Here is a 26,969-nt window from a genome sequence, read left to right as displayed (position 1 = left end):
CCCCCCCCCCCCCCCCCCCCCCCCCCCCCCCGCATTTTGTCTTCCAATGGACCACAATTCAACTTTTGAATCGGTCAATACCAATTCTGATGGAGCAATTTTAGAATTGTAGCACCGATTGGGAAAAGAATGGCAGTAATTGTGGGCTTATATACGGGGTAATAGCCAATAATTTAGCCAAGATAGGAGACAAAAAGCAATATTGAGCCTGCATGTATCTAGTCCTCAGCCGAATGCTTATACTAGAAGCAGCCGATAGCAAATAGACAATCTCCGTCAGTAGGTAGTATACTCCCCAAGTACTTGATGTATGCTGGCTATTGGTTTTGGACGAAGGATGACTACGTATACAAGGGTAGAATCCTGTTGGCTTGGCTTGGGTTGGGACTCTGGGTTTAAGTCCATATTTGCTCCGCCACACTTAGAGGGACTTTGTCGTCTTCGAGCAGCCAAGCGTTTGTTATCTAGGTACTTGTATGAATGTGACATTAGACAATTCAAGTGCAGGCAGCTAGCAGACCAAAAAGGGAATCCGATTGGTCACGACTACTCAGGGATTCTAGCATCTATACGCGTATGGTCGACACTGGCGACGGGTGATAATTTCTGCTTTGATACTTAGCTGTAGATTTTCCGGTGGCAGTCCTAAGTTCTACTGCAGAATGTACCCCATCTCGGCCAAGACGGGATGGCTGAGCCTATGTACGAACATTTACGAATCCGAATACGATTTTAAGGGCGGTCTACCAAGAGATTTCGTAATTACGAGTATAAGTGCGGTGGCCTTAGATCCTTGAACCTCGGTAGGTCTATGAAGTTATAATTACAAAGAGAACGCCCGCAATTACATTTAGTAACCTTTACAACACACGACTTGATGCTTTCTGTTGGCCTACTTGGTTTCCATCATCATGGTTGCGAAACAGAAAAACGTCCCTCTCACTACCATGTCCTCGTTAAGTGGGAGAGAGAAGAAGGCGGCATCAGCTATAGCAACTAAACTCACAGATGGCGCATCAGATGAATTCGAATTCGGTGGCTCTATTGGTGCTGCCTTATTGATGACAGGCTTTCCCTTGCTAATGTGGTATATGTGGATAGGTGCAACCTATTATGACGGAAATCTACCTTACCCCAAGAGCAACCAGTCGTGGCTTGAATTTGCTCAGCACCTCTCTCAGCTGGTATATTTGGGGGCGTATCCAACTGCAAAAGCTTGGGCAATATATTGGATCTTCTTCATTATGGAAGCCGTCATGTATTGCTATATGCCCGGCGTGTCTAACCATGGTCGACCACTGAGACACGAAGGCGGCAAGAGGCTTCCTTATTACTGCTCTGCATATACCAGCTTTTATGCGACGTTGGTTATTGCTGCCGCGTTACATATTACTGGTCTATTCCCGCTGTACACTTTGATTGACGATTTTGGGCCAATCATGACCGTCGCTATCCTGTCTGGATTTATCAACAGCTTCATCGTCTACTTCCAAGCCATTGTGCGCGGACGAACACACAGGCTCACGGGATACCCCATCTACGACTTTTTCATGGGCGCTGAATTGAATCCTCGCATTGGTATCCTGGACTTCAAAATGTTCTATGAAGTGAGGATCCCTTGGTTCATACTGTTTCTCATTACCTGTTCTGTGGCTGCTCGTCAGTATGAAACGTACGGCTACGTTTCTTCTGAGGTAATATTTCTAGCTGCTGCTCACTTTCTATACACCAACGCTTGCGCCAAAGCTGAGCAAATGATTATCACAAGCTGGTAAGTTGGTGGAGAATGCTGCAGAGAAAGGGTGGCATTATCTAACGGTGTTCCAGGGATATGTACTTTGAGAAACTCGGCTTCCTCCTCACCTTTTGGAACATGGCTGGTGTACCATTTACCTACTGTCACTGTGCTCTTTACCTAGCTAACCACAATCCATCCGAATACCGCTGGAATCCATTGGCTCTCACGCTTTTTAGTGCGGTATACATTTTCATGTACTGGATGTGGGATAGTGCCAACGGCCAAAAGAACGCATTTCGCCATCAAGAAAAGGGACAACTCATGAAGCGCAATACTTTTCCGCAGGTTCCCTGGCAGTCTTTGGATAATCCCAAGACCATCAAAACTGACGCAGGCGATCAAATCTTGGTTGATGGATGGTTTGCCATTATCCGAAAGCCAAACTACGTTCCTGATATGTTCTTTTCTATGGCCTGGGGGCTAATTACCGGCTTCAAGTAAGCTATGCTCGGGTTTGAAGGGGCTGAAGGATGTAACTGACAACTGACACTCTCTTAATAGAAGCCCGTTTCCCTGGTTTTATTTCGTCTTCTTCATGGTCATGATTATTCATCGAACCAGGCGAGATATTATGAGATGCAGGAGGAAGTACGGTGAAGCCTGGACACGATACGAGAAACAGGTCCCGTACATTTTTATACCGGTAAGATTTGCAGTGTCAGTCTAGTAATTGTGGCACATCACTAATGGTATATGAAGTATGTGATATGATCGGAGAGGAGACATTATTGTAGGAAGTCAGCTGGTACACCCTTCAGAGTGTGGCCTGACGACTACTTTCACTGTCTAAGTGTATTGGGGATCTCGTCATGGATATGCTGCTATTCCTACCTCGAGGTTCCAAAACGCATGTTACATGAGTTATTCTGACTCTCCGAATGGATTGCTAGTCGTAAAACGACAGAGCGTCTATTGGTATACGATACTGTTGATATCGTTAAAAATATGTTTAAAATCCTCCTATGATGAAAAAGAAATTTCTCCTCGGTTTCCTTGGATGTAGCCCTTTCAAGGGTCTTTAAAAAACACGACTTGTACCGTGATATCGTCCCTCATATATCGACTTAGAGGACTAGTCACAGTCATGGCTCCGCAAAATAGCCCTCTCCTCCGCCCACCAAGAGCGTTCTTAACTAAACACACAGCCGCATTATCCAGATCTTCTATAGCAAAGTACTCAGGCGTTGCTTTATAACTCGCGAATCCATCCTCATCGAGCGTGTATGAGGTGAACTTGGCGTCCCCCACATTCTCCGGCTTCCCTTTCCGACGAGCTGCCAGCCATCGAGATACACAGGCCACTGCGTCATCGTTGGACATAACATCCCACAGACCATCAGAGGCAAGAATCACAAAGTCAGATGATTCAACTTTCCTGGTGGTTATCTCTGGGGAGGCGGTCATATATGGGGGTGTCTTCGATTTAGGCCGGGGAGCACTGCCGTAAAAATTGGATTGCAGATGCTTGATGAACTCATTTGTCCACTTCCAGCGATGGTCGCCAAATCCTCTAGTTACAGCAATGCCCATGAGTCTTCCGGTTTCAGCACTGAGAATGTCGCTACCTTCGCCAGGGTGCTCAGCATTCAGACGCTTAACTTCTTCTTCATTGAAGCCAGTCTGGTCTTTGCTCAACGCATGAGCCGTGAATGCGTTGGTATCAGCCGACCAAGATCCCAAAACAGCCCGCGAATCTCCCGTCACAGCTGTGCGCAGGGTGGATGATTTGGGCTCATAAATAGTAAGCAGGGCGCAGGACCCTGCAAATGCGGGAGCCAGGGCGGAAATGGCTTCAGCAGAGCCTGGCTCGCAACCTCCATCGACAGCCTGTTGCGCATTTGACATGATGCGATCATCAAGATTTGTAAAAGCCTTTTGGATTGCGGCATCGACAACATCTCCGGAACTGCTATGCCCTATCTTCCCCAGAGATGAGGAGACGTACGGAATCAGTGCCTCTTTTAGGACTTTAGACGTAGCCCAACCGCTTTAGATGAGTGTTAGCATGATTCTCTCCCGCATGGTGATAGTACTCACGCATGGCCATCAAAAACCCCAGCGTACAACGTCTTCTCGCCCTGGATTCCACCGCCAAGCCCAATGGACCATTCATCCTCTACTGGGTCGTTGCTGGCGACACGTACAGTATCAACACGACCCTTTTCCCCATTTGTGCTATCAAAGATGAATGATTGAGCTTGTTCTCGCAATTTTTCGTTTGCAGATCTGAGATCAAACGCCTTCACTGGAGATGTTACCGGAATTTCCACCTCTAAAGTGACAGGCTTGACAATGGGGACTTCAAGTGTCTTGTTGTTGGTTGGTTTCTTGTTCAGCCAATAGGCCGCCCCTCCAATGGCAACTACTGCGGCACCTCCCCAGATAGCAGAGGACCCTGAAGAGGACTTTGACGCCTTTGGGACTTTAGCAGTAGTCTGCCATCGTGGAGAAGGTTTTTGACATTTTGTCATCCATTGCCTGTGAGGGTGCGTATTAACCGCTATGCGACGCCCGGAAGAGCGAATCATGATATCCAAGTTATTGTCCGTTGAACTAAATAAATAGTGTGCCGGTTGGATGGAATGGGGACAAAAAAGGTATTTAAAAAAGCAAGAAGTAACACACAGACTTGGGAATCGCCAACAGGAAAGGAGATCCGGCCAGAGTAGCAGCTAACAAAGAGATGAATGCTTCGCAGCTAGCAAATCGATTTTAATCGACTTTCGCCAGTGGTTGATTTTTGTATATATGTGAAAAGGGCATCTGAGGATTTTTGACTACTGAGTAATTATAAGTTACCGTTATCAAGCGATGCTAGACAACGAGGCGCGGTTACCCACCTCCTAAAGCGCAAGTTCAAAGAAGATATAAAATTACACACCACTTCAAGAGGCATTAATTTCCGCGTTTATCTTCACACGGTGAAGAGGTCAGCAGCTCTTGAGATACAATGCCTACGAAAGTACAGAGTGCCCGAAGCTGGCCCGCGACTGGCTTCTGGTTGTTGGGAGCAATTGAGGGGGAAGATGCGGAGTAGTAAGCCTGCTAGCTGTGAGGGGTTAGCAGAGTTGCATTGTGCCCACAACGGCTCAGATATTGCCGTCAAAGGGAATGAGACTCGGACTCACCGATGCCGTTCGACCTCTGTGCCAGTTGATGGGATGTCAAACAAAGTATCTCGGGGCCAACATCAAAGAGATCAAATAAAACCGTCTCTCTTGTAATAACTAATCAAAATGCTTATGATTCACTGACGACGGGGCAGGGATGCTTATCTGCAAACCGTCAACACCTCAGCTTATGTGGAAATGAATACAATGCTTCTCAACAATGCGTTATTTCCGAATAATGATCAATTACAGATGCCCGCTCCTTTGTAGCTTCAATGTCAATTCTGTCACATGGGAGACTCTCAATTCTCCCAAGTGTACTTGTTCGTTTCTCTTCTTCGTAATCAATGCCATACCAAATCCCAGGTTTTTATAGATTCCCCGCCGTTAAGCCCCTCATTGAGAGACATACCGTCCAGTGGCGTGGTATAAACCAAACTTTTGGTGTTATCAAATTCACAGTTTAGCTTTTCCAGATACCATCACCAGCCCTAGCAGAACTTATTCTCCACAATATATTTGACTCATCGACAATGCTCTACAAGACACTACTCCACATGGTAGTGGAAATAATGAGGAGAACATCCATGTCGCGTGTGGCTGTGCCATGAACCCAGGTGATTGAATCAAAATGATGTGTTTCCCCATATACTCAAATGTACAGGCGACATTGTGCACATCCTAATATGCCTATGGACCATCATGATTGGAATTTTCCAAGTTGAACTCGTGCTACAGATGTGACAAGCAGAGAAAACGTCTGGCCTCTCGAACAAAAGACGTTGACTGAGACAGAATCCGATAAATAGCCAATTATTGACAATGGATACATCAGTAATCCTGCAATTGATACCGACAGTGTAAACTGTACGAGAGGTAAATCTGCGTTGCGTGGATGTAGCCAACATATGTCAACCAAACTTGAATCATTTGCTCTGGCTTCACGATCTATGCTGTTGTTGTTGGTCTAAGTAGGTAATCTTTGCGGCGTATCAGCACCCAAATCTCATGGAGTGCATCGATAAGATACAGCAAAAGCGCGACTTGACCGGAGCCTGGCATAATAGTCGCAGAATGGGCCAAACTCAGCGACCAGCCTTTCCACCAACAATGACAAGCTGTGAGTAATGAGTTGATGATACCAAGCACGGGGTTGAAACGTGTTTGCTTGGCATTAGCGTGGAAAAGGGAATTACAGTACAGTCCTTTGAGAACTCGCTGTAGCTCATCTCAACTTCAATCATTTACGCCTGGAGAGAGTAACCTGACTCTCCTCGCCTGGCTAGGAGAGTGTTGCATCTTTTCCATTCGCTTTCGTTTGTTGCTGTCTTCAAGCAACTGCGCGTGTGCCAGCACAGATTCCCAGGTTGTGTCTGCAAGCAACTCGGTCGTGCTCGGTCGATCGTGCGGTTCCCAGGCTAGCATTTGTCGTAAAAGGGCTGCAAATGGCTCTTTCATGAAGCCCTTTTCAATCTGCGTATCCAGAGTCTTTTGCAGGGTTGAGTAAGACGCTTTGGTTATCTTGATACCGCTTGGTGGCCGCACGAAAGCGAAGAGCCAAGAAGCAGCGAGTGCCCAGACATCAACTTTTGTTCCATCCACAGGTTTCCGGTTTCGCCAAACCTCTGGGGCAACACAGACGCTCTGATTGGGCTTGTCTAATTGCTGCATACAAAGGGAAATAACCGCCCTTTTGGGATGAGAGCGATCCGACATTGGCGTGGGCTTAGTGCCAGGTAATATAAGCAACGACTCGGGCAGAATGTTTCCATGCGTAACATCTTGCCGATGTAATTCAGCTAGCCCTACTAAAGTCTGATGGAAATAAAGAAGACGAGTGTTTGTGTCAATCTTCTTCCAAGGCATGTTGAGAAAATGGTGTTCAGCGAGAGGCATGGAATAGAATAAACGCCTGCAACGATGAGGGGGTTCAGGTTCATTGAAGAGACATGGCGGCGATGCCTTGTGTTCGCACCAGGCGTCAATGATGCCGAGAACGCCCTTGTCTGGTCTGCCCTTGTACTGACATGCGAGCTGGAGCCGGCGTAGCGTGTGCTGCCGTGATCTAGCTGTTAGTTGCAGCTCCCCAACAGCAACTGGCTGTCCAGTGTGGATGTTTACGCCAGATGTTATAGAGGTGTTTGGAATCTTTTGATGCAGCCACACGTTCCAAGACGTCTCAGGATGCTGCACGGGAATAAAATTGAGCAGCTGAGAGGGTCGGGAGCCATTGAAGCGGCAACCGAGATTCTCGTCGAGCTGCGCCTTGACTCTGCTCAAGTCACCGTCTCCGACAATGAATTCAAGAGCAAAGCGGTACTGGCCAAAGCGAAAAAGGTTCCGTTGTCGCCGCAGAACGCACGTATTGATCCTCCCCAACATGTCCAGTATCAAATCATCATTGTCCATACCGCCTTGCTCGTATATAAGAGGTCGACTAGAGTGTGTCTTGAGCAGCAAAACCCCAGACTGCGGATGGAAATGAATGGTGGCGTGTATGTCTTTGATGAATCGCCGAACTGCCGCAGAGCCGGGCGTCCTCCCCGGTGGACACAGGAGAATGTCTGGCTCACAACAGCATAACCCTTTCTCAACCAAAGCCGGAGATGCACCAGCGCCAATGCGCCATCTGAACCGTCTGGCGTCAGGGCTGTCGCATGACAAAGGTATTGATAGTTGGTAGCCGATTGCGTTCTCGTCGCTCTTGAGCGTCGGGGGCGATGATTTGCATTGGATGGTTTCTAAAAGGTGAATTGCAGCCTCATTATCGGCAGAGAAGACTGCAAACTCGATGTCGCTGGTCACATCGATCGGTATGCCATCGGAAACTGTCGTTGGTTGTGTCATGAGAGTGGCTGGACAAGGGAGCGGCTGAGCAGGGAAACCGAGAGGCAGCGAGAGCTGTTGGTTGACTCAAAGTGAGAGAAAAGAGGCATGAAGAAGCGAGAAGAAGGTGTTCAGAGGAGAGACCCCAAGAATGCGCATCTCGCAGCGGATTTAGAGAGTCGATTGCGATACTTCCAGCTGCTTGGATGGGCGCGTTGCGGACGGTGATGCTGTCGCGACGTCACGTGACGCAATCCCCGAGATGGCATCGTCAGCCTCACAAGTCAACACTCACTCCATCTCCTATACACACGCCGACAGATGCTCAATTTCACCGCACTGGACAGCCCACGACAGTCGTCGTCATCATTTCGCAACATCTGTGGGCGCATATTAATTGATTTGCATCATGTCCAAACGAAAATCCAGCAGCGATGCGCCTCTACCGCGCAAGAAGGCCAAATTAGCCCCGGTCCATGATTTCGAAGAACACGAGACTCCCGCAGCGCCATCGCCGCCATCGTCGCAAACGATTCCCTCGCGGCATGAAAAACGCAAGAGGACGGACCATTTACTCATTGATTCCGACGACGAGCCGAGTGCGAAGCGGGCCAGAATAGACCGGAGCTCAAACGACGCCACAAGCTGTGTACGAAGCTCATCTCCAGAGCCATGGCCGAGCATTGGATATGCACCGGAAGAAGAAAAGGAACAGAACCCCTTGGTGGAAGAATTCTACAAATCATGCACAGAGACAGAGGTGGCATGCGGCTGCCAAACACAAACGATGTATCGGAATCCACTGCCCAGCCCGGAGCCTTCAGAAAGAGACACCAGCGACATCGAAGCGATCGAGCAAACAAGCACTCATAACACTCATCAGATGCAATGTCCTGTATCGCAGCGACAACCATTGTCTCCACCCACCATCAGTTCGCCTAGGAAGAAAAATCGAAGTTCGCGTCGGCGAATCGAAAGACGCAGTCCGGCATCATCCCATCAAGAACAGCCCCGACAGCAACGACGCAAGAAGAATGATGAAAAACAGGGTCCGCAACGAGATGGAAAACCCACACCCACAGTCGAAGAATTTCTGCAGTCAAAGCGATCATCCCGGCGAGACTCCAAGTGCGAGTTGTGGTATCTAGGCGACAATGGCACGGCAAGCGCAGTTAGAAGCATCAGGCGGTGAATAATACATGGGGATCCAATATCCGAGTGCCAGTTGTCTGAAGGGCATACCCGTTAACCCGGCAGGGCTGGGGGCAGCGGGCAGTCCATCGGTATAACCAACTGCTAGCTACCGTGATAATCATTGGCAGCATCATCTTTTGGCATGGTCGTTAATCTGACAGGGTCGGAGGCAGCGGCGAAGTCGAAAAGAAATGCAGCCCGTTCATCACGATATGGCTAGTTCCATAGGCATGGTCGTTATCCCGGCAGGGCTGGGTGCAGCGGCGAAGTCTAGGATGGCTTGTGAAGTTGGATCCTCAGATGGACATTATGGATTTGGAGCATAGCATAGGCGTTTTTTTTTTTTTTTTTTGCTGTTTTATGATACCCAAGGCAGTTGAGATTATTTGGCACATTCAATTGAGAGAGATTTGCAAAATCACAACCAAGCATCAGCAGGTTAATGCCATTCTATTGTGCTACCGGACGTTTTTACTCTATTATATCCATCATCAGTTTTTCTGCAGCGTCAAATACTCCTTGCTAAACGGATAGTCAATGAGTCCCTCAGGAGCGCCCACTTTGTAGAATGAACTGCGATCATACGGGTTGAGCTCAAGGCCTCTCTGGATACGGAATGGCAGGTCAGGGTTCGAGACATATCGCCTTCCGAAGGCGACAACAATATCCCTGCCCGGGTGCTTCTCAACCAGCTCCAGTGCCGTCTCAGGTAGATAGCCTCCTGTTGCAATAATCGCCTTGTCCCAGACTGCCCATGCCCAGTCGAGCTTCTCTGTGCCATCCGTGTAGTCGATTCCTGAGACCCGAGACTCAATGAGATTCAGATAGCCAATTCCAATGTTGTTGATCCGTCGAATAAGATCGGTGAACTGTGGAATGGGATTTTCCATGCGCATGCCTTGGAACTCAGACCATGGGCTTAGCTTGATGCCCACACGTTCTGCCCCAACAGTATCGGCAACAGCTTGGACGATCTCTACAACTATGCGATTTCTGTTCTCGATGCTGCCGCCATACTCATCGGTCCGCTGGTTGCTCACGTCCTGAATGAATTGATCAAGGAGGTAGCCATTGGCAGCGTAGAGCTCAACGCCGTCGAATCCAGCGCGCACGGCATTTTTGGCTGCTTGGACGTAATCTTGGACTGTGCTCTTGATGCTTTCGACCGTCATCTCTTCTGGCGTTTCACTTCCCTCAAAAGGAATGGCACTGGGAGCTTTGATCTTAAACCCATCTTCTTCAGCAGCTGAACGTTGGGCAGCCCTTCCAAATGCCATAAGCTGAAGATACATGAAGCCGCCTTTGTTGTGAACAGCATCGACGATGGGTTTCCAGCCCTGGATGTGTTCCTCGCCCCATATAGCTGAAGTGTATGACATACCGCCATGGTGCTTAGCGATGGAGGCGGATTCAGCGATAATAAGGCCGCCTGGTATCGAGGTACGCTGAAGGTAATACTCCTTCATGAGGTCTGTGGCAACATGATTTTTGTCGGCACGGAGTCGTGTAAGTGCCGATAGTACAACACGGTGACCAAGCTCTATCTTGCCGAGCTTTAGAGGCGTAAATAGAAGAGCGTCTGTAGAGGCCATTCTAGTCGACTTTTCAATGTAGAAATGATGGAAAAAATGGCAAGTTGATGGTTGGTGTTGTTCGAGATGGAGAAGAAGTTGCTACCCTTGAGCTTAATGCGCTATCAGTTGGCTGGGTTATTGTCGTAATGGTAATAGTGTTGGTCGTTTTCTTTATGATAAGTGAGATGTATGTAAAAGGTGATGTGACTTTTTTAATACTTTGGAAATTGAAGAGTGAAAGTAAGGGAGTTGTCAAGATATATATATTTCTTAGCCATGAAACTCATATCAATATCACTTACTTCGTTTCCAGAAAGGGCTACTTGGGTGGGAACAAAAAGACTCCATTCTACAGCACAGATTATTAACGAAATAGAATACAAAAAGGATAATATTATCTTGGTAATAAAGCTGCTTAAGCACAAAATGCCATTCGCGAGGGTACTATTTGGAAGCCTTCTTTCTTTAGCGCCTGGAAGTAGAATTTCGATAAGTGTTGGCTTCATCATCCGGGAGGTCTTTCCCAAAGAGGAAAAAAAGTTGGAGTGTCCAAATTCCATATCAGGCTAGCCTGCAAATTTAGAAAGCAGCTGGGCACTTGCGGTAGCAAAACAGCCCTGATAGCCCTTGCTAAGGAGTACATTTGGCGCTTTTAAATTCTTCTGCAATTCTGGCTATGACGTTTCGCTAATTCGAGACTCAACCGTTTGTGAGACAGCAAAAGGATTGACGTCTCCCAAAGATTTGATAAGCATCAGTAATCTCTAAATGCTAAGCTAAACTCCCGCAGCTGTAATCAGAGCGAATATCTCTTCCCAATATGTCTTGACAATACCATGTGGTAATGATAATGATCTAGAAGCCTCAGCTCTTGATACTCATTGTTGCGGCAATTCGGCTACTCTGCATCAGATCTTATTTAAATATACGTTAATTGCTGATATTCTTACTTGAGCCCAAATCATCTGTGTTGCCTTGTTCTTACCGTCATTGGGGCAATCACTGCTGCTTTTTTGATCTTTTTCATGTTTATCTCTATCTCCTTCTCAGCATCCTCGTGTACAGAATCAAGGCCGTTTGATCTCTCATTAAATGTATTTGGGATCCGAATATCTTCGCCGCGGTACAGTAGACGAGCCTATTATTTCCCCTGGGCTATGTATTACCTGCCGGCGAAGCCTATTCAACATACACGCGGTGATTGTCGACCGCTACAATTATATCCTTCTGTCTACACTATAAAACTTTGCTGAGCTTTTATCGGAGGCAAAGGGGTGCCCAATCATCGCATGAAGTGATCTGGGACACGCAGCCGCTGGGAATATGTCAATAATGATCGGAATACAACTCTTCAATCCATGCAACTTCAAAGAACCTCCAAGTAAGTACAGCACAATATTCGGATATTTACCAAGATTCGTCCTTTCTTTAAAGTAGTGATACTAAAGGAATGAAAGACGCCAGAATTCAGGCATTTTTGCGAAACTCCCCAAACGAAAGCCAACCCGGATTTAAGGTTGGTTGGTTATTGTGTACCACTCAATGCTACGCACTGCTTCGTTTGGATAGGGATCAGTATGCTAAATTAGTCGCCAAGCACAATGAATCTAGATGACACCGTTTTCAAATGATTGAATCCTTTCCCCTACTTCGAAAATGATGGCTATAACTAGATTATCATGAAGTAGAGCTTAATGCATATTGCTGAAGTCGGAGATACCGGATCTCAAACTTTTTGCGGTATGGAGCAGATCCTATTCGCCATCAACATGTTAATCAATCCTTCTTAGACCGATCTTAAGCCATAAATCCGGCAACCTTTTCCTATATATCTCAGTGCCATGCAAGATCATCGCCAAATTAATTGCAATAGATCTATCTGTCTTATGTTCAACGCAGCATGTTTCTTAGCACTCATCTGCTCTCACATCTCTTATTATCGGAAAGTCAGTGTAGGCCTTTTCAAAACTATTTAATAAGTGATGACTGTCTTCTTCATTACCGGCGCCAGCTCGGGCTTGGGCCTTGCTTTGAGTGTTGGAGCCCTTCGTCATGGTCACCGAGTCATAGGGGCAACTCGTAATACGACTAAAGCCCGTACCGCCAACCCAGAGTTTGAAAGGTTAGGGGGTGTCTGGCTTTCGATGGATGTTTCTAGCTCATCCTGTGAAGATTGTGTGCGAAATATCGCTGAGAAAGAGAATGTTGATATATTGGTCAATTCAGCTGGATATGCGCTTCTCGGCCCGGTAGAGCAGATAAGGTTTGCAATCCTGATCCATCTGTTCACGATTGAAATGTAAGAAAGAAGGCTAATCGTGGATTAGTGACGTGGAAGCCCACGCGCAAATGGAAACAAATTTCCATGGCACGCTGAGAACCGTTCGAGCTGTTCTTCCGACATTTCGCTCTCGCCAATCCGGCACAATCGTCAATATCACCAGTGGCGCAGGTTTCATTGGTCTTGCGAGCCGGGGTCTGTATTGCAGCAGTAAATTTGCCGTCGAAGGTCTTTCAGAGGCACTTGCAAACGAGCTCGCTCCGTTTTCTATACGTATAATCATTGCTGAGCCTGGCGCCTACAGAACTAATTTTCTGTACACCTTGACGTTTCCTGAAGCTGGTATTGGAGAGTATTCAGAAACACCTGCCGGGAAAATGATGGAACTTACCAAAGACATGAAGAATCGGAAATTGGGAAACGTCGACAAGGCTGCAAGTGTGCTCCTTGATGTGATTCTCGGCTCGGGCGTGGCGACTGATGAAACAATCCAGAAATGTTTAAGAGTACCGTTGGGTCAGGACTGTTGGCCTCTGGCTAAAAAGGAGGCAGAGGCGTGGGTGAAGGAACTGGACATGATAGAGGCCATATCAATGAGTGTTGGAGTAGAAGAATAGGAGGGTCTTGATCTGGATCCGATTTTGTTACAATTTGAGTGATGATAGAACATCAAACAAAGAGAATTGCACGAAAATGGGACTCTAAGGTCATTGATGTCCTAAATACCCCATCTAGCATATAACAATACTGTTTAGGTGTAATACGTGATCTAAGTACGTATATCTTCTGAATAATCACTGGAAAAGAACTAATAATATTTGCGCTATCGCCGTATACACTGGGCCTTCTCGTATCTTTGAACTTTCATCATCATACGAGTAAAGCGCTCATGAGCAACTCTTGAATATAAGAGGCAGGATACAGATTCGGTGTAATCTATCTCTGCAAGAACAAATATTCCAAAGACCAACAGCCTAAGAAGCGCACTCAATGATTATGCGTCTACCAACATAAGTTTCCGGGCTTATATACAGTCAAGGACACGACATCATGCTGGTCTCCTTTAGGCTTTCTTTGTATCATTTTGTTTTTTGACCTGTTTTTGCGTTAGCTATGCTTCACATCACCAACGATTTCGACTCTATTCATACCACTTTGCAATCTCTTCCCGTTGAGTCTGTGAAACCAGCTTCCGGGGAAATTGCTGAGATCCCGATGAACTGGCTAGTTCCTGACTGATTTCCCATGTTCTATACGGATCTCTAGTATGCATGGGACCACAGTAATCCTCACCGAATGCAAATAGCGGCCAATGAAGAAGCGGAGAAGACGATGGGTATTCTTTAGTTCGTGCATAGCTTGACATGAAATACTCTATAAACCCGTGAAGCTGCTTCTCGATAGCAACGTCAAGAGGTGTTCGCCCTTGTGGATCTTCGTAGAACATGACATGAGGTGCCTTTTCAATCACAGAACGAATAAGATTTTCCATGGAAGAATTTGTTACCTGAATAAATATATCTCATAGTTAGTTATGCAGGATTGATGTCAAGGATATATAGGAAATAAAGAAACGTACAATGTGGAGGGGAGTGTAACCCGCGCCATCTAGCATTTTCAGTGGCGTCGGATTGGAGATTTCTAACAAAGCTGTGAATACTGCATCTGGTGGGGGTCGATTGGAGATCAAACGTGCGAGTGGTGTCTGGCCGCCGGGGCTCTCATTACAGCGTTGCTCTAGTAGCTGATGCAATAATGATCTATCCATTGATCGAAGTACGGATGCCAGCTTTTCAGGCTCAGCCACATAATTTCCGGTTGGGCTAAATAGAAGAAGATGAAGCATATTGCGGCCATAGGGATCAGTCGCAAAAGGGTTAGCTCCCGCTTCAAGCAGGATAAGAAGAGCCTGAATTCTTTGGTGGATTGCGGCGGTTAACAGGGGTGTCCACCCGTCTATAGATTGGACTTCAAGTAACTCTGGGCGAGCTGACAAAACAAACTTGACAAGCTCTATGTTTCGAGAGACGATAGCACAATGTAGAACCAGATTATCTAGTATGTCATGGTCAAAAACAGCTATATAATGTTGAACAAAAGAGTGACAAATACATACCTCGACTATCCATCCACTTCTGTACAGCAGTTATAAATTCTGCACGAGATTGCTCAGGGCCAGCCTTACGAGTGGTGAAATCGTGATGCTCTGCGAAATGCTTGTATGCTGCCATTGCCCTATCTTTGTTGAGGAAGAAGCGTACCATATCTAGGTTCCCTGACCAGGCTGCTTGAAGCAAAGGCGACAACTGGTGGAGTCTGTCAAGTTGGCTTTTACCTTTAAGTTTACCTTGACTCACCACGTGCTTGAATGGTGCACCGGTTTCTCTGACATATTCTTCGAAGGCTTCAGGCCAATCACCATGTTCCACCAGAGCCCATGCATGTCCGATGCGGCGGTCGAGGTCGCTTTGTTCAAGCGCAAGCGAAGATTCCATTTCGATTGAGAATCGTAGCATCTCCAAGTCCTTTTGTTTTTCACCCGCGAAGCAACTGCCACTGTCAAAGACGATCTTCTTTGCAGGTCCAGTGGACTTGACCTCTCCTAAGGCGCCTTTGATGCTTTCAACTGAGTGCTGATCATCAGCCAATACGTTGTATAGATCAATCCTCTCGTTGTCTGCAAGGTCAGCCTGTTGGACTGTAGCAATATGAACGACAGTACGGGCTATGTCGTAGTTTTTGGACTCCACGGCGGTGAGGAATGGACCTTTGGAATAGCCAGATACCGCCGATATTAAAATTGGAGGGAATTTGAAGTCTAGGCCCCATCTTCCCAGGGTGAGTGCTTTAAGTAGTGTAGCATTCCCCTCTCTGCATGCTGTGAGGCTAAACAAATAACGACCATTAGTACAAATTCTGGAAAAACAAGTACCTACACGCATCTTACAGAGCTTGATGACCGTCCTCCAGTGTTTCTATTTTTCTGAAGTCGAGCTCTTCCGAGTGTTTCTGTGTTTGAGTCTCCACCTCTGAAGAACTGGGCGCGTGTAACTGAAGTCTCTTATGAGGTCGGATAGAAACTGGGGTTGGTGGTTCCTGCAAGTTCAACCCGTCGGATATCTTAGCTCCCATGGAAACTAATTTCGCTTCTGCGGCTTCATATTCTTTAATAAGCTGAGATACCGCATTTTCCTTTCCTTTGATCTGTTTTGCTTCCTCTGGTGTTCCTCTGATATCGTAACCGGGCGTTTCCTCGTCTTTGTTCCAATTACGTAACTCCATCAATTTCGCCTTGACAATATCCAGAACAGTGCGGCACTCGCGATGATGATGCATATACCGAGCTTGGTGGTCTGTCAATGTGGAATTAGGATCTGCTCCACGATCTAATAAATCGATCATTAGTCGCGGCATTTCTTTTGAGGCAGCTTTCAAGATTGGCTGCCAAAAATCTTCTTTGGCCGCTTCCTCAGGGTTCTTTCCAAATGGGTTGCGGAGAGCAACGATGTCCAAAGAAGAGTTGAACTCAACCTGCGGTGGGGCCCCGTATTTGAGAAGTTTCAAAGCAGTGTTCTCCAGCCCAGATTCGATGGCCAGAGTCAGTGTATTAAGGCAGCTCATCATCTCAAACCAGACAGACTTTGTGATGGAAGCCATGAAATTTTGCTTGTCGAGTTCAGCAAATATATCTAGTACATCTTCATCTCGTTTCAAAGCTAGCAAGAGGAGCGACTGTGATACCGTCTTCTCAGATGGGTCAAGCAGGCTTGCACCGTGCTGAAGTAACATTGTTATCAGAGGGCGACAAACATCTCGAGGGTGTTGCATAGCCGCTTCAAGAGCATGAGCAATTCGGGTACCCCGCTGGGCGTTGTCCTCACCAGCAGTGATGTTAGCATTCGCATGGTAGGTGGTCAACAATGCCTCTGCTGCTGTTACGTGTGCTATATAACAAGTAAGCAAGACCCTAAACATGAAAATATGGTCCCAACATACCAAGTGCGACAGCAATATAGAGAGGTGACATCCGGTACTTTTTCGTCAGAGAATCCACATGCACACTGAGATCTCTTTTATCGCTAGAAGGTTGACCTTCGCTCTGAATGCTCCGATCTTTCGTTGACACCGATTCCATTACGGTGCGCAGAATATCAACGTCTCCCCTCTTCGCAGCCAGATGCACTACTGCTTCACCTTGTCCAGTCCAACTGTCCAGATTTGCGCCATGGTCAATCAGATGTTGACAAATTTCTGCCGTCCCTGCAATAACAGCAAGGTGTAGCGCAGTTCGGCCTTCTGAATCTCGAGCCTCGAGATCTACTTGCTCCGTAGATAGTGCCTCTTTAAAACCGACAAGATCTGCTTGGACAATCATGTTGAAAATGTTAGATCTGTCAGCTTCCGGATCCTTGTCTGCCATATTTATATCTTGATTCGTTGAAGACACAATGTTGATGATTTGGGATGGATAGACTTGATTGCCTCAAATAGCTGGGAAGATGCTTAAAGAGGAGTTCACCTCAGTGGGTATTGGAACATTGTGCGTGTAGGTGCCTTGCTTAGCACTATGTTAGCGCAAGGACACGTAACCGGAATAAGCGCGGACCGATGGCTACTTGAATGCTGAAATCGTGAAGCAAAGTATGACTTTACGGGGCCAAGATTCGCGCTTGTGGTTATCTTCATCAACCCCGTTACCTGAGTTGATGCCTAACGTGGAATTCAGATGTGATTATTGCACTTATGTCCATCGCATTGGTTTAGTTGATTGGCTTGAGAAGTACACTATTACAAAGCATTACGCGATTTACGAATACATGGCTTCATGAGTTGCTGACAAGGTCAAGCCTAGTTTGGTAAATGTTAGTCTCAAGCATATCTCGTATATATTTCTCAACTACTTTACTTGCAATTGAACCAAAAGCATTAGTGCTTTCATTGATAATCAAGACATTAAGGTGCTGCCGTTTTAGAGGACTGAGTTTCGCAAATAACAGTCCATCACTAAATTTACTACGCCAGTATCTTTCCTATAAGCCGAATTCCGTTTCCAGGTATTCTCATTCGCCTTGTTCATCTTTAATTGATGGTATTCGTGTGTAGTATATTTATTGCACTATCCTATCAGTAGTTGTCTCTAGCAGGTCTTCGATCCATCATAGACAAGCATGTCAACTTGTCTCCGATGATGCGCTGTAATTCACATTTGCTCCAATGACACTGATTCTATAGACGTCCGCTGTGGTTACTAACATGACAATGACGGTTGGCTATCTAGGAATTTAAATCCATCAGCATTAGTATCTGCCAACTCTCACAGCTGGATGATTGCCCAAAGAAAAACGTGCCTGCTCTTGTCGGTTGCTTTAAATTGTCCCCAGATAGCTGTGGTGGGTCGTGGTGAGTCTTTAAGATGTCTTGGCAAGGACGATCTTCTTGGCATACAAGACTTAGAAAGTCAATCTTGAATCAAAATAGGAAGGCCTCCCTCGCCTTGTTCCGTCTTAAACTGAGCATTGAGTAGTGCTACTCTCAGCGTCTTTCTTTGCCATCGCAGCCAAATGCCTCAAGCTCACTAAAGCACAAGCTCTTAGGGTAAGTTTCAAGAAGATGATTTCCTCATCGCATTAGTATCAGATGTTAATAAGTGACCTGTGTCTGATCATGGCCATCGAAATTTACCGGTATGATGCCGAGATGGCTTCGATCGTTTATTGCGCCTTGCGTTAGCCTGATATTCGGGCGTAGTTTATTCTCACTCCTTGGATTCTCGGTTTACGTACAGTTACGAATACCTTCGATTCTAAGACTTCTCGTATTGACCAATTACGTCGCCTTTCAAAGTACGGAGGTGATTATTCTACTTCCTTCTTCTTCTCGAATATCTGCTGGCCTCAACTCAGAGCACACAAAGCATTACTCGAAAATTATACTTTCATTCATTTAAAAATTCATTACAATAATTCACGTCTGGCCATCTCATCATGCGAGATAAACACATCATGGAATTTGTATCTATTGAACATGGGAACATGCGCTGATGCAGGAGGCCGATGAATCGCCGATGATGAGTCTACAGGCTGTTGCATCAGCAAGCGCTGTCGCTGACTAGGCGCACTAATGACTCAATTGCTTCTCAACAAGAGAACAAAAAGCAGACAGTTGTGCGTTAACAATCGACGGAATTAGCAGAATCAAGCTCTTCTTGGTATTACTACATCTATGGTAATGGCATTTGAAGCATTCCGGGACTCGTTATCCCAGGAGTCGGCTTATTCGGAGTCACAAATCACCGCATGGCTTCAACATATTGGCTTACCCTCATCATATGAACAATATATTTACAAGCCAACGGCCTTTCCAAAAACAGAAGAATCGTTGAAAATCTTGTTCCGCGCTCAGGTTACGACTTTTCCTTATGAGAATCTCTCCGTTCATTATTCTCCTACCCATCTGGTCGATATTCACACCGATGCACTATATAGAAAGATGATGGGGGCGCTTAGCAATGGTAGAGGTGGTTATTGCATGGAACTCAGCATATTCTTTCATCACATGTTGAGGGGACTCGGGTTTCATGTATACATGACTGGTGTGCGTAATCGTACGCGGACAAATGGAGTGCCCCAAGGAGAGACTCAAGGATGGTAAGTGTCCTCTTGCACTACTTCTGCTCGGGTAACAATTCTTTTTCTAAATCAATGGACGACGTCAAAAAGGACTCATATCAACAACATTATCCACCTCCCCGATGGATCTAAATTTAGTGCAGATGTAGCCTTTGGTGGTGATGGGCCGACTCTGCCTCTGCGCATGGACAAAAATGCCATGATACACAGCAACCTAGGTAGTCAAGAAGTTCGCCTCGTTTATGATGTGCTTCCGAAACAACGGTTATTGGAGCCAAAGGTATGGATATATCAATACCGCAATGGCGCAGATAAACCGTGGAATTCATTCTACAGCTTTTTGGAAGTTGAATTCTTTCAAGAAGATTTTGAAGTTCAAAATTGGTGGGCAAGTGCGAAAACACTACATCGATGGACAGTATTGGCGGTAAGGTTCTTACGAGAGGGCGAAATAATCGAGTATCCGCATGAGGGCCGGGGGGCCAATTACGAGGAAGAAATAAACATTGTTGGCAAGGTGATGCTGGTGAATAATCTGGTCAAGCTCAACATGGGTAACAAGACAACAGTAATCAGGCAGGTTGACTCAGAACAGCAGAGATTGAACGCGCTGTGGGATTACTTTGGTATTCGGCTAACAGAAGAGGAGGCTGGATCAATAAATGGATGGGATATGGCGTTGGTCAATTCTAGCTAAGTATGTAAAGAGGACAATGGTTATGTAGAAAGGATAGTCAAGAAGGCGAAACTGGCCTGTCGCACTAGTAGTTTTGTTACCTTCATGTATTCAGTTCCAATCACTACCTGGGCACCTGTGTCTAGAAGCCTATGTACAAAGAAAGCAACATTAGCTGTGTATCATCGCTGTTTGGCTGTATAAACGCTACATTAGGCTACCTGCATCGGATCAGCAGCATCTGATGCCGAGTAGTCTATGTTGCATTTGTCCTATGTTGTCTTTGTCTCCGGCAGCGATGCAGATCGCCCCGTCTGCTTACTTTTCTGTCGCTATCCGCCCATCCGCCCACGCCGGCGTCAGTTCCCAGTGCCGCTCCGCCCGACACAAATCACAAAAGGCTCGTAGCGCCAGAGTACATACATACATTTTGGCAATGCAAGGATGGATCATAAACAATTCCCGCCTTATTATACGGAGTACTACCTATTTGACTATATACAAGGGCTACAAACTCCTGTTTCTGCCAAAGGCTTCCAATGCGGGGCTTGATCTCCTGTTTGGATCAGATAAACGAAGCCCATCACTGGAAGGCATCGATATTCTACAGAAGCGAAATGGAGAAGATTCGCGGATTACGTACCTAGGTAATGATTAATTGAACTACAAGGCTTCTTACCCGTTAATAAATGCACAAAGGAATGTCCGGAGTGTTGCGCCTCAGCCGATGTAGTATTTTTTGCTGGAGTCGGGCTGTTGGCAGCTTCCGTGTTTCTCAGCTCCGCTACTTGTTAATGGCCCAGGGAGCGACTGGTAGGTGTGGCGGAGTCGGATTCAATGCCCTGCAAATGGAGACGATGCGAAATCCTACGAAAAGGTACGGAGTATGGAGCTCAAAGCTGACTGTGAGAGGCAAAATAAACATCCTACAGCACGAATGCCGCCTTATCCGAGGTGCCGGTATTCCGGGCTAGAATATACGAGCACACCAAAGGAGGGGCGGCTCGGCGACTTGAACTGTGAGGGCAATTCACCGGGAGCTAAATGGACGATTAGACGGGTCAGACGAAAGGGTGAGAAAAAAATGCGAGCAAATTGATGATGGCAGAGGAACACTAACACTGACAATCAGGTACACCCGAGTGAGCTGTACCGTCGTGGCTGAAACTCAACCTCTATTTGCAACCGCAGACCAATTCTGACTCTCTTAATGTAGCTCAACATGGGCCTTATTATATCGACTCAAATAGTTCGCAAGGGATTGCGCATCATAACATTTCCAATGGGTTAGAATTGCACGCGTAAAGGGTAATGCTTGTGAATCCCAATATGGTGGCCCTCGCATCCCCTCAGGCACACAACCCAATGACGTCCGCTAAGATCGATAATCTTGTGACATAAAAAATACATCCTAAATCTGTACGCGATATATATACCTAGCAGAACAATATCTGGCATTTTCAGCATCAATCAGCCGAAAGACAGCAACAATAGAGCAAGAGGGCGATGCTTATAGTAGTAGTTGTAAATATAGCGACCCAAGACCTACATCGCATCAGATCGGAGAGAAATAATACCCAGATACTACATAGGGTGGAGGAAAGCTCGGGTAGCAATAGACCTGTTGCTAGTTAGGCACCTTCACTAATAATAGTACACACCTTACGGAGTAGACATCGCTCATGTCGAGACGAGACGACATTTTGGCTAAATAGACCAACAATCCGGCGTGCGCCACGCGTTGATTCTGTCAGTTTCCTAGCATTCGCCCATAATGACGCAGGTCCGGTTTGGTAGAGCTGACGCGGTTAGAAATACTACATTACCCCATGCTCTGCTGCCATCGATTCGCACTTTCTATTGGATTGGCTCTCGTGGTGACGCCCCCAGCATACCTGTAATGGAGGCCAAGGAGATAAATAACACTCATCGCCCCGTGCCCTTGGATTGACTTGCATATTCTCGGGTTCTACCACATTTCAAGTTGTTTGCAGGGCTTCAGCTCCGTGGATTTGATTGCACAATTGTAGGCATCATTCGCTCTGCCAATCTCACTGTGTTCAATTCCACATTTCATCCCGTCGTATTGCGCAAACAGCAACGATCGTTCAAGCCAGCGCGAAGTTAAACCGCTTGTAGAGCTCTGTGTACTCTCGCTTTCCTATCACACCAAGCGTTTTTTGTCAAACCAATGGCAACTTTGCTATTCACTCTCTAACCCCAAGAATACAAGTTGATTCTCGTCTTAATTATTTCCCATCCTCAGTCAGTCTTTTAGATCTAATCCAAAGGTTTCCGAATTAACTTCTGGTTTAGTCCATCATTCACCACAGCGACGTGACGCTACGACGTAATCGTAGCACATATGCTCATTATGGGCATCTATAGCGTTTCATTATCCCTTTTGCTATTTGTTTGCGTCGTTTTAAGCGCCGATCTTCCGTCAATTCAGATCAAAGTACGTTTCTGCGTCTACCGTCTTCCCTTGCCATTGTAACCCCAAACGGTGGCCGCTCTTCTTACAGTTGGAAGTCTTTATCTAATCCCTTATCCCGCTCTTGTAGGGCTCAAAATTCTTTTACCCCAACGGAACTCAGTTTTTCTTAAAAGGAGTTGCGTATCAGCAGGATTCTTCTGCCAACGGTGCGGTCACGACCAACACGAAATTCGTCGACCCGTTAGCGAACGAAACAAACTGCAAGCGTGATATACCATTACTCACTCAGCTTGGCACCAACGTTATCCGCACATATGCAATCGATCCGACTGCAGATCATTCCGCTTGCATGTCCATGCTCAATGATGCGGGTATATACGTTATTTCCGACCTTAGCAATCCCCAGCAGTCTATAACCAGTGGAAACACGCAGTGGAATGTAGATCTTTTCACCCACTTTCAGCAGGTTGTGGACAGTTTCGCCAATTACACCAATGTGATTGGCTTCTTTGTTGGCAACGAGGTCACCAATAATGCTACCACTACATCAGCTTCCGCCTATGTGAAGGCTGCAGTGCGAGATGTGAAGCAGTATATCAAGGACAAGAAGTACCGCGCTCTGGGCGTGGGATACGCTGCCGATGACGACTCAGATATCAGAAACCAGGTAGCCGCGTACTTCAACTGCGGGCCAACAGAAGACAGTGTCGACTTCTTGGGGTATAATGTCTACGAATGGTGCGGCGAGAAAACGTTTGAAACATCCGGTTATAATCGAATTCTTGAGTTTTTCCAAGACTACTCTGTACCGGTATTTTTTGCCGAATATGGCTGCAATATCCCCGACGGTGCAGCAGGCCGCATATTCCAAGAGACAGGTGCACTTTACGCACGCAACATGACTGCGGTTCTCAGCGGCGGCATTGTTTATGAATACTTTGAAGAAACTAATGACTATGGTATGTATAAAGAAAGGGAGTCGGTTTTCCTTGATGTGGGCGCTTTGGTGGCTTGTGAAGCTGATTGAAAATGAATCCATAGGCCTGGTCAAGATAAACGGCAATACCGCCACGAAACTTAAGGACTTTGCCGCTCTCCAACAACAGATTGAGGCAGTCAACATCCAAGGGGTTGAGATGGCAAGCTACAACCCTTCCAATAAGCCTGCCTCCTGCCCTACGGTCAATTCGACATGGGAGTCGAGCGACAAGCTCCCGCCAACTCCCGACACTGACACTTGCAGCTGCATGGTCAAGGCCTCCGAGTGTGTCGTTTCCAGCAGTACGGACTCTGATGACTACGGAAGTTTATTTGACTATGTCTGCGGGTCTGATCAGACTTTGTGCGACGGTATCAACGGCAACACCTCCACTGGTGATTATGGTGCATTTAGCATGTGCAGCGATCAGGACAAGTTGACGTATGTCCTGAACCAGTACTATCTCAAGCAGAACAAGGACAGCACTGCTTGTGACTTCAATAGCAGTGCTGAGACGCAAACTGCCTCTGGAAGCTTGAACAGTTGCAGCAATCAGGCCACTTCCGGCAACTCTACAGACTCGGGCGACTCTTCAGGTTCAGGCAGCGATGATAAGGACAATGGCAGTGCCGAATCTCTGATCCCTGGAAGCTGGTCACTTGGCACAGCAATGTTTATTACTCTTCTTGTAAGCACAGGCATTATGAGCCTATAATTATTTTACACTTAATCAAGACAAGAGGGTTAAGAAAAGAGAAGTGGTCTCCAAGACGAGTTGCCCCTTCCCACGCAATCTTCCTATTAACTATGTGGATCAGCTAAGCGTATTGATGTATGAAACCCACAATCTTTCAACCCATTCATCGGTTTAATTATAGAAGAGCGTATTTAACTGAACTCGCATGGAATGAGGCAGCTGCGACACCAACTATCATGTTTAGCTCCAGTAGTCAACCAACGTAGTGGGGGATACAAGTGCTACCCCAAGTGAGATCTGTTTTGATGGTCCTCAACAAGCTGGAATCACATTGTACAAGTGCGCTTGGCATCATCCAGCGAATTGCGCATCGGCGATTTTATTTGGAGCCCTGCGGTGATCTACCTCGGGTGTCGCGGCGATGTGACGCGGGGTTTGGGTCGACCGACGCGGCATTTTACGAGAGCCCACTCAAGAATGAGACGCTCGTTGACTTCGTTGACTTCGTTGACTTCTCTGCTTTTAATCTGTACCAGAGTAACTGTGTCTAGAAGACAGCAATAGTCGCCACGGGTCTCCGTGCTATATATCCATCGTCACGAAGTAGCCCAGCCAGGGGAATCGCAGAACACAAACCTCGACCGCCGGAATACCCCGCATCACTCACTGCAGCGCGCCGTTCCAGGTCCAACTAACTGTCATCATGCCTGTCTATCATGTTGGTATGTTGCACCTAGGTTTAATGCAGATCAAGAGCCTCCCAAATAACAGGGATTTTAGTTCTCTTCAAACTGAAGCCGGAAGTAACTGCTCAGCAAGTTGACAATTTGCGAGAACTGGTTCTTGCCATGCACGGCCAGATTCCAGGTGCGACCTCTCTGCTTCAGCTATAGTCCAAATCATTAACAATCATCGTAGGGTTGCTCAAGATTTCTTTCGGACCGCCACTGCCGATTACAGCTTCGCGAGCACAGGGATTCAATATAGGAGTCGTTGCTATTCTTGATAAGCCTGATACCATTCCGATATATGCAGCTCATGCGGCTCATCAGCCGTATGGATACATCTTTCCATAATACAGGAGCCATACTGATTTAAGTGCCTAGGGTAATGCAAAAGAGAGAAGAACTTTGCACTGATGCTTTAGCTTATGACATGGAATTTGAGGACTAGAAAGACAAGAATGTTCAGTGCCCTGGATAGACATCTCCGGGAGTGTGTGGTAAGGTTAACAGTCAATAGCTAATATTGACTCTTCGGTGGGCCGTGGAGAAATTCATCGCTGCTATTTATCTTGCCAATGAAATACACCAGAGTTCAGGATTGTCATCTCCATTTTCGTCTAGAACGCTCATTCACCTGTGACTTCGTTTGCCTATCCTTAATATTTTCCCTTCCCGATTGTATTCATCTACCCGCTGCTTTTCCAATGATCGTAAGCCTGTTTTCTCTTAAAAAAAACGCGTGCCATCTAGCTTATCCTTATTATTCATTTACTACCCATCTTTAAGATACATTCATCACCCTAAAAGCCACGGATAACCTTGAAGTCATGTGCTTGCACTTTCACCGACGAGCTTGAGCTTACCAAATTACCGATCATCGGAAAACGGGCGGGTAATTTAGTGATAACCTTACATGCCTAGCGCGGTTCAATGCTGAGCTGGGCCCCACTGTCGTCTGGTTCTATAAGCAGCCCTACCCCCGACATCAATCTTGAAAGTCGACCATGTGTTTTCTCTCTCTAGCTTGCTCCGACTAACATTCTGCTCAATGGTTAATATGGTGTAGCAGGAGGACTGTGAGTGAACTGAAGATGTATAAAGTCATGAATATGAGCAGAATGGAATTTTTATTACAAGCCTTCCACGTGAAGCAAATCGTACCTATTTATGAGAATTACATGTTCGAGCTGGTCTTCTTCAACTGCTCGACTAAATTAAGCTCTTATATCTGGATTTGGTATGTGCCACCGCGTCTCTAAACAGAAAGTATGAGTAGTTGTTGTGCAGCTTGTGCAAGAATTCAAACTCCTTTGGTTTGCTTGAAGTTGGGTCACAGACCAAGCACTCCAGACTAAGACGAAATTTAATCTCGTCTGCCTCGTTGTCTATACTCGTGTCCAACCGCTTGACAGAAAATCGATGACAACCAGCGAAACTCCCCTTATTGTCACCAAAGACAATAACAGCTCTACTTCCTATCGATTCTCTAGACTGACTATCTGACAGTTCAACCTCAGCAATTTGGAATGTTCCCCACAGAATACTAGATATAGGAGGGAGCTGAGTGTCGGATAGTTGTTTTGCGCTCCAAATGAATTTTTGGTCCGTTGTTGGAGTCAACTCTATTTCAATGTGAGATTCATATACCCTCAACCAATCCAAACCTTGCATCTACTCACCATCATAAGATACTTTCGATAAAGGGAAAATAGAAAGGGCTATGCTTTCCGGGAGAAAAACTGGCCCTGAAAAGAAGCCCGTCACGAATGCGGACAGTAGATCCTTCTCCGACGCAACATTTTTTCTCGAGCACATTGATAAGATGATGGAATGAGAATCTCCTTTGCTGTCATGGCTTCGTGGATTTACAAGGCTTCGGACAGTGTTTGAAACTTTCAAGGACTCTGATACTGCCACGCTCGATTGAATATGCCTTGGATTTGTTTGCTTGAGGCAATCGCGAAGCCTCAAGGCATACGCCCCGCCAGCACTAGCGAAAACCAGAGTCGTCCCTAATGCAATTGTCTTTGGCGTGAGAGCCTC

General features: G+C 46.4%; 8 protein-coding genes across 8 annotated transcripts; 4 read left to right on the top strand and 4 right to left on the bottom strand.

Moving 5' to 3' along the window:
- Positions 1 to 911: 911 nt before the first annotated feature.
- On the top strand, positions 912 to 2,239 carry Triagg1_10217 (uncharacterized protein; the record flags this gene model as incomplete). The annotated part of the gene is made up of 2 exons (XM_062894265.1): positions 912 to 1,771; positions 1,828 to 2,239. The coding sequence occupies 2 exons, from the start codon at positions 912 to 914 to the stop codon at positions 2,237 to 2,239; spliced, it is 1,272 nt and encodes a 423-aa protein (XP_062750866.1).
- Positions 2,240 to 2,806: 567 nt separating this feature from the next.
- Positions 2,807 to 4,269, bottom strand: Triagg1_10216 (uncharacterized protein; the record flags this gene model as incomplete). The annotated part of the gene is made up of 2 exons (XM_062894263.1): positions 2,807 to 3,785; positions 3,836 to 4,269. 2 exons carry the CDS (start codon positions 4,267 to 4,269, stop codon positions 2,807 to 2,809), a joined length of 1,413 nt encoding a protein of 470 aa, XP_062750865.1.
- Positions 4,270 to 6,144: 1,875 nt separating this feature from the next.
- On the bottom strand, positions 6,145 to 7,755 carry Triagg1_10215 (uncharacterized protein; the record flags this gene model as incomplete). Its single annotated transcript, XM_062894262.1, has 1 exon — positions 6,145 to 7,755. One exon carries the CDS (start codon positions 7,753 to 7,755, stop codon positions 6,145 to 6,147), a length of 1,611 nt encoding a protein of 536 aa, XP_062750864.1.
- Positions 7,756 to 8,143: 388 nt separating this feature from the next.
- Positions 8,144 to 8,926, top strand: Triagg1_10214 (uncharacterized protein; the record flags this gene model as incomplete). The annotated part of the gene is made up of 1 exon (XM_062894261.1): positions 8,144 to 8,926. One exon carries the CDS (start codon positions 8,144 to 8,146, stop codon positions 8,924 to 8,926), a length of 783 nt encoding a protein of 260 aa, XP_062750863.1.
- A 493-nt stretch (positions 8,927 to 9,419) lies between these two features.
- On the bottom strand, positions 9,420 to 10,520 carry Triagg1_10213 (uncharacterized protein; the record flags this gene model as incomplete). Its single annotated transcript, XM_062894260.1, has 1 exon — positions 9,420 to 10,520. One exon carries the CDS (start codon positions 10,518 to 10,520, stop codon positions 9,420 to 9,422), a length of 1,101 nt encoding a protein of 366 aa, XP_062750862.1.
- Positions 10,521 to 12,484: 1,964 nt separating this feature from the next.
- Positions 12,485 to 13,400, top strand: Triagg1_10212 (uncharacterized protein; the record flags this gene model as incomplete). The annotated part of the gene is made up of 2 exons (XM_062894259.1): positions 12,485 to 12,765; positions 12,830 to 13,400. The coding sequence occupies 2 exons, from the start codon at positions 12,485 to 12,487 to the stop codon at positions 13,398 to 13,400; spliced, it is 852 nt and encodes a 283-aa protein (XP_062750861.1).
- Positions 13,401 to 13,924: 524 nt separating this feature from the next.
- On the bottom strand, positions 13,925 to 17,203 carry Triagg1_10211 (uncharacterized protein; the record flags this gene model as incomplete). The annotated part of the gene is made up of 6 exons (XM_062894258.1): positions 13,925 to 14,290; positions 14,363 to 14,838; positions 14,900 to 15,089; positions 15,141 to 15,669; positions 15,731 to 16,727; positions 16,780 to 17,203. 6 exons carry the CDS (start codon positions 17,201 to 17,203, stop codon positions 13,925 to 13,927), a joined length of 2,982 nt encoding a protein of 993 aa, XP_062750860.1.
- A 5,250-nt stretch (positions 17,204 to 22,453) lies between these two features.
- On the top strand, positions 22,454 to 24,219 carry Triagg1_10210 (CAZyme family GH72 and CBM43; the record flags this gene model as incomplete). The annotated part of the gene is made up of 3 exons (XM_062894257.1): positions 22,454 to 22,546; positions 22,653 to 23,484; positions 23,567 to 24,219. The coding sequence occupies 3 exons, from the start codon at positions 22,454 to 22,456 to the stop codon at positions 24,217 to 24,219; spliced, it is 1,578 nt and encodes a 525-aa protein (XP_062750859.1).
- Positions 24,220 to 26,969: the final 2,750 nt, after the last annotated feature.

Source organism: Trichoderma aggressivum (genome assembly GCF_033847375.1).
Source record: "Trichoderma aggressivum f. europaeum strain CBS 100526 chromosome Unknown scaffold_067, whole genome shotgun sequence".
Classification (NCBI taxonomy): domain Eukaryota; kingdom Fungi; phylum Ascomycota; class Sordariomycetes; order Hypocreales; family Hypocreaceae; genus Trichoderma; species Trichoderma aggressivum.
Note: the sequence above shows the minus strand (reverse complement) of the source record. Positions and strands in the feature narration are given on the sequence as shown.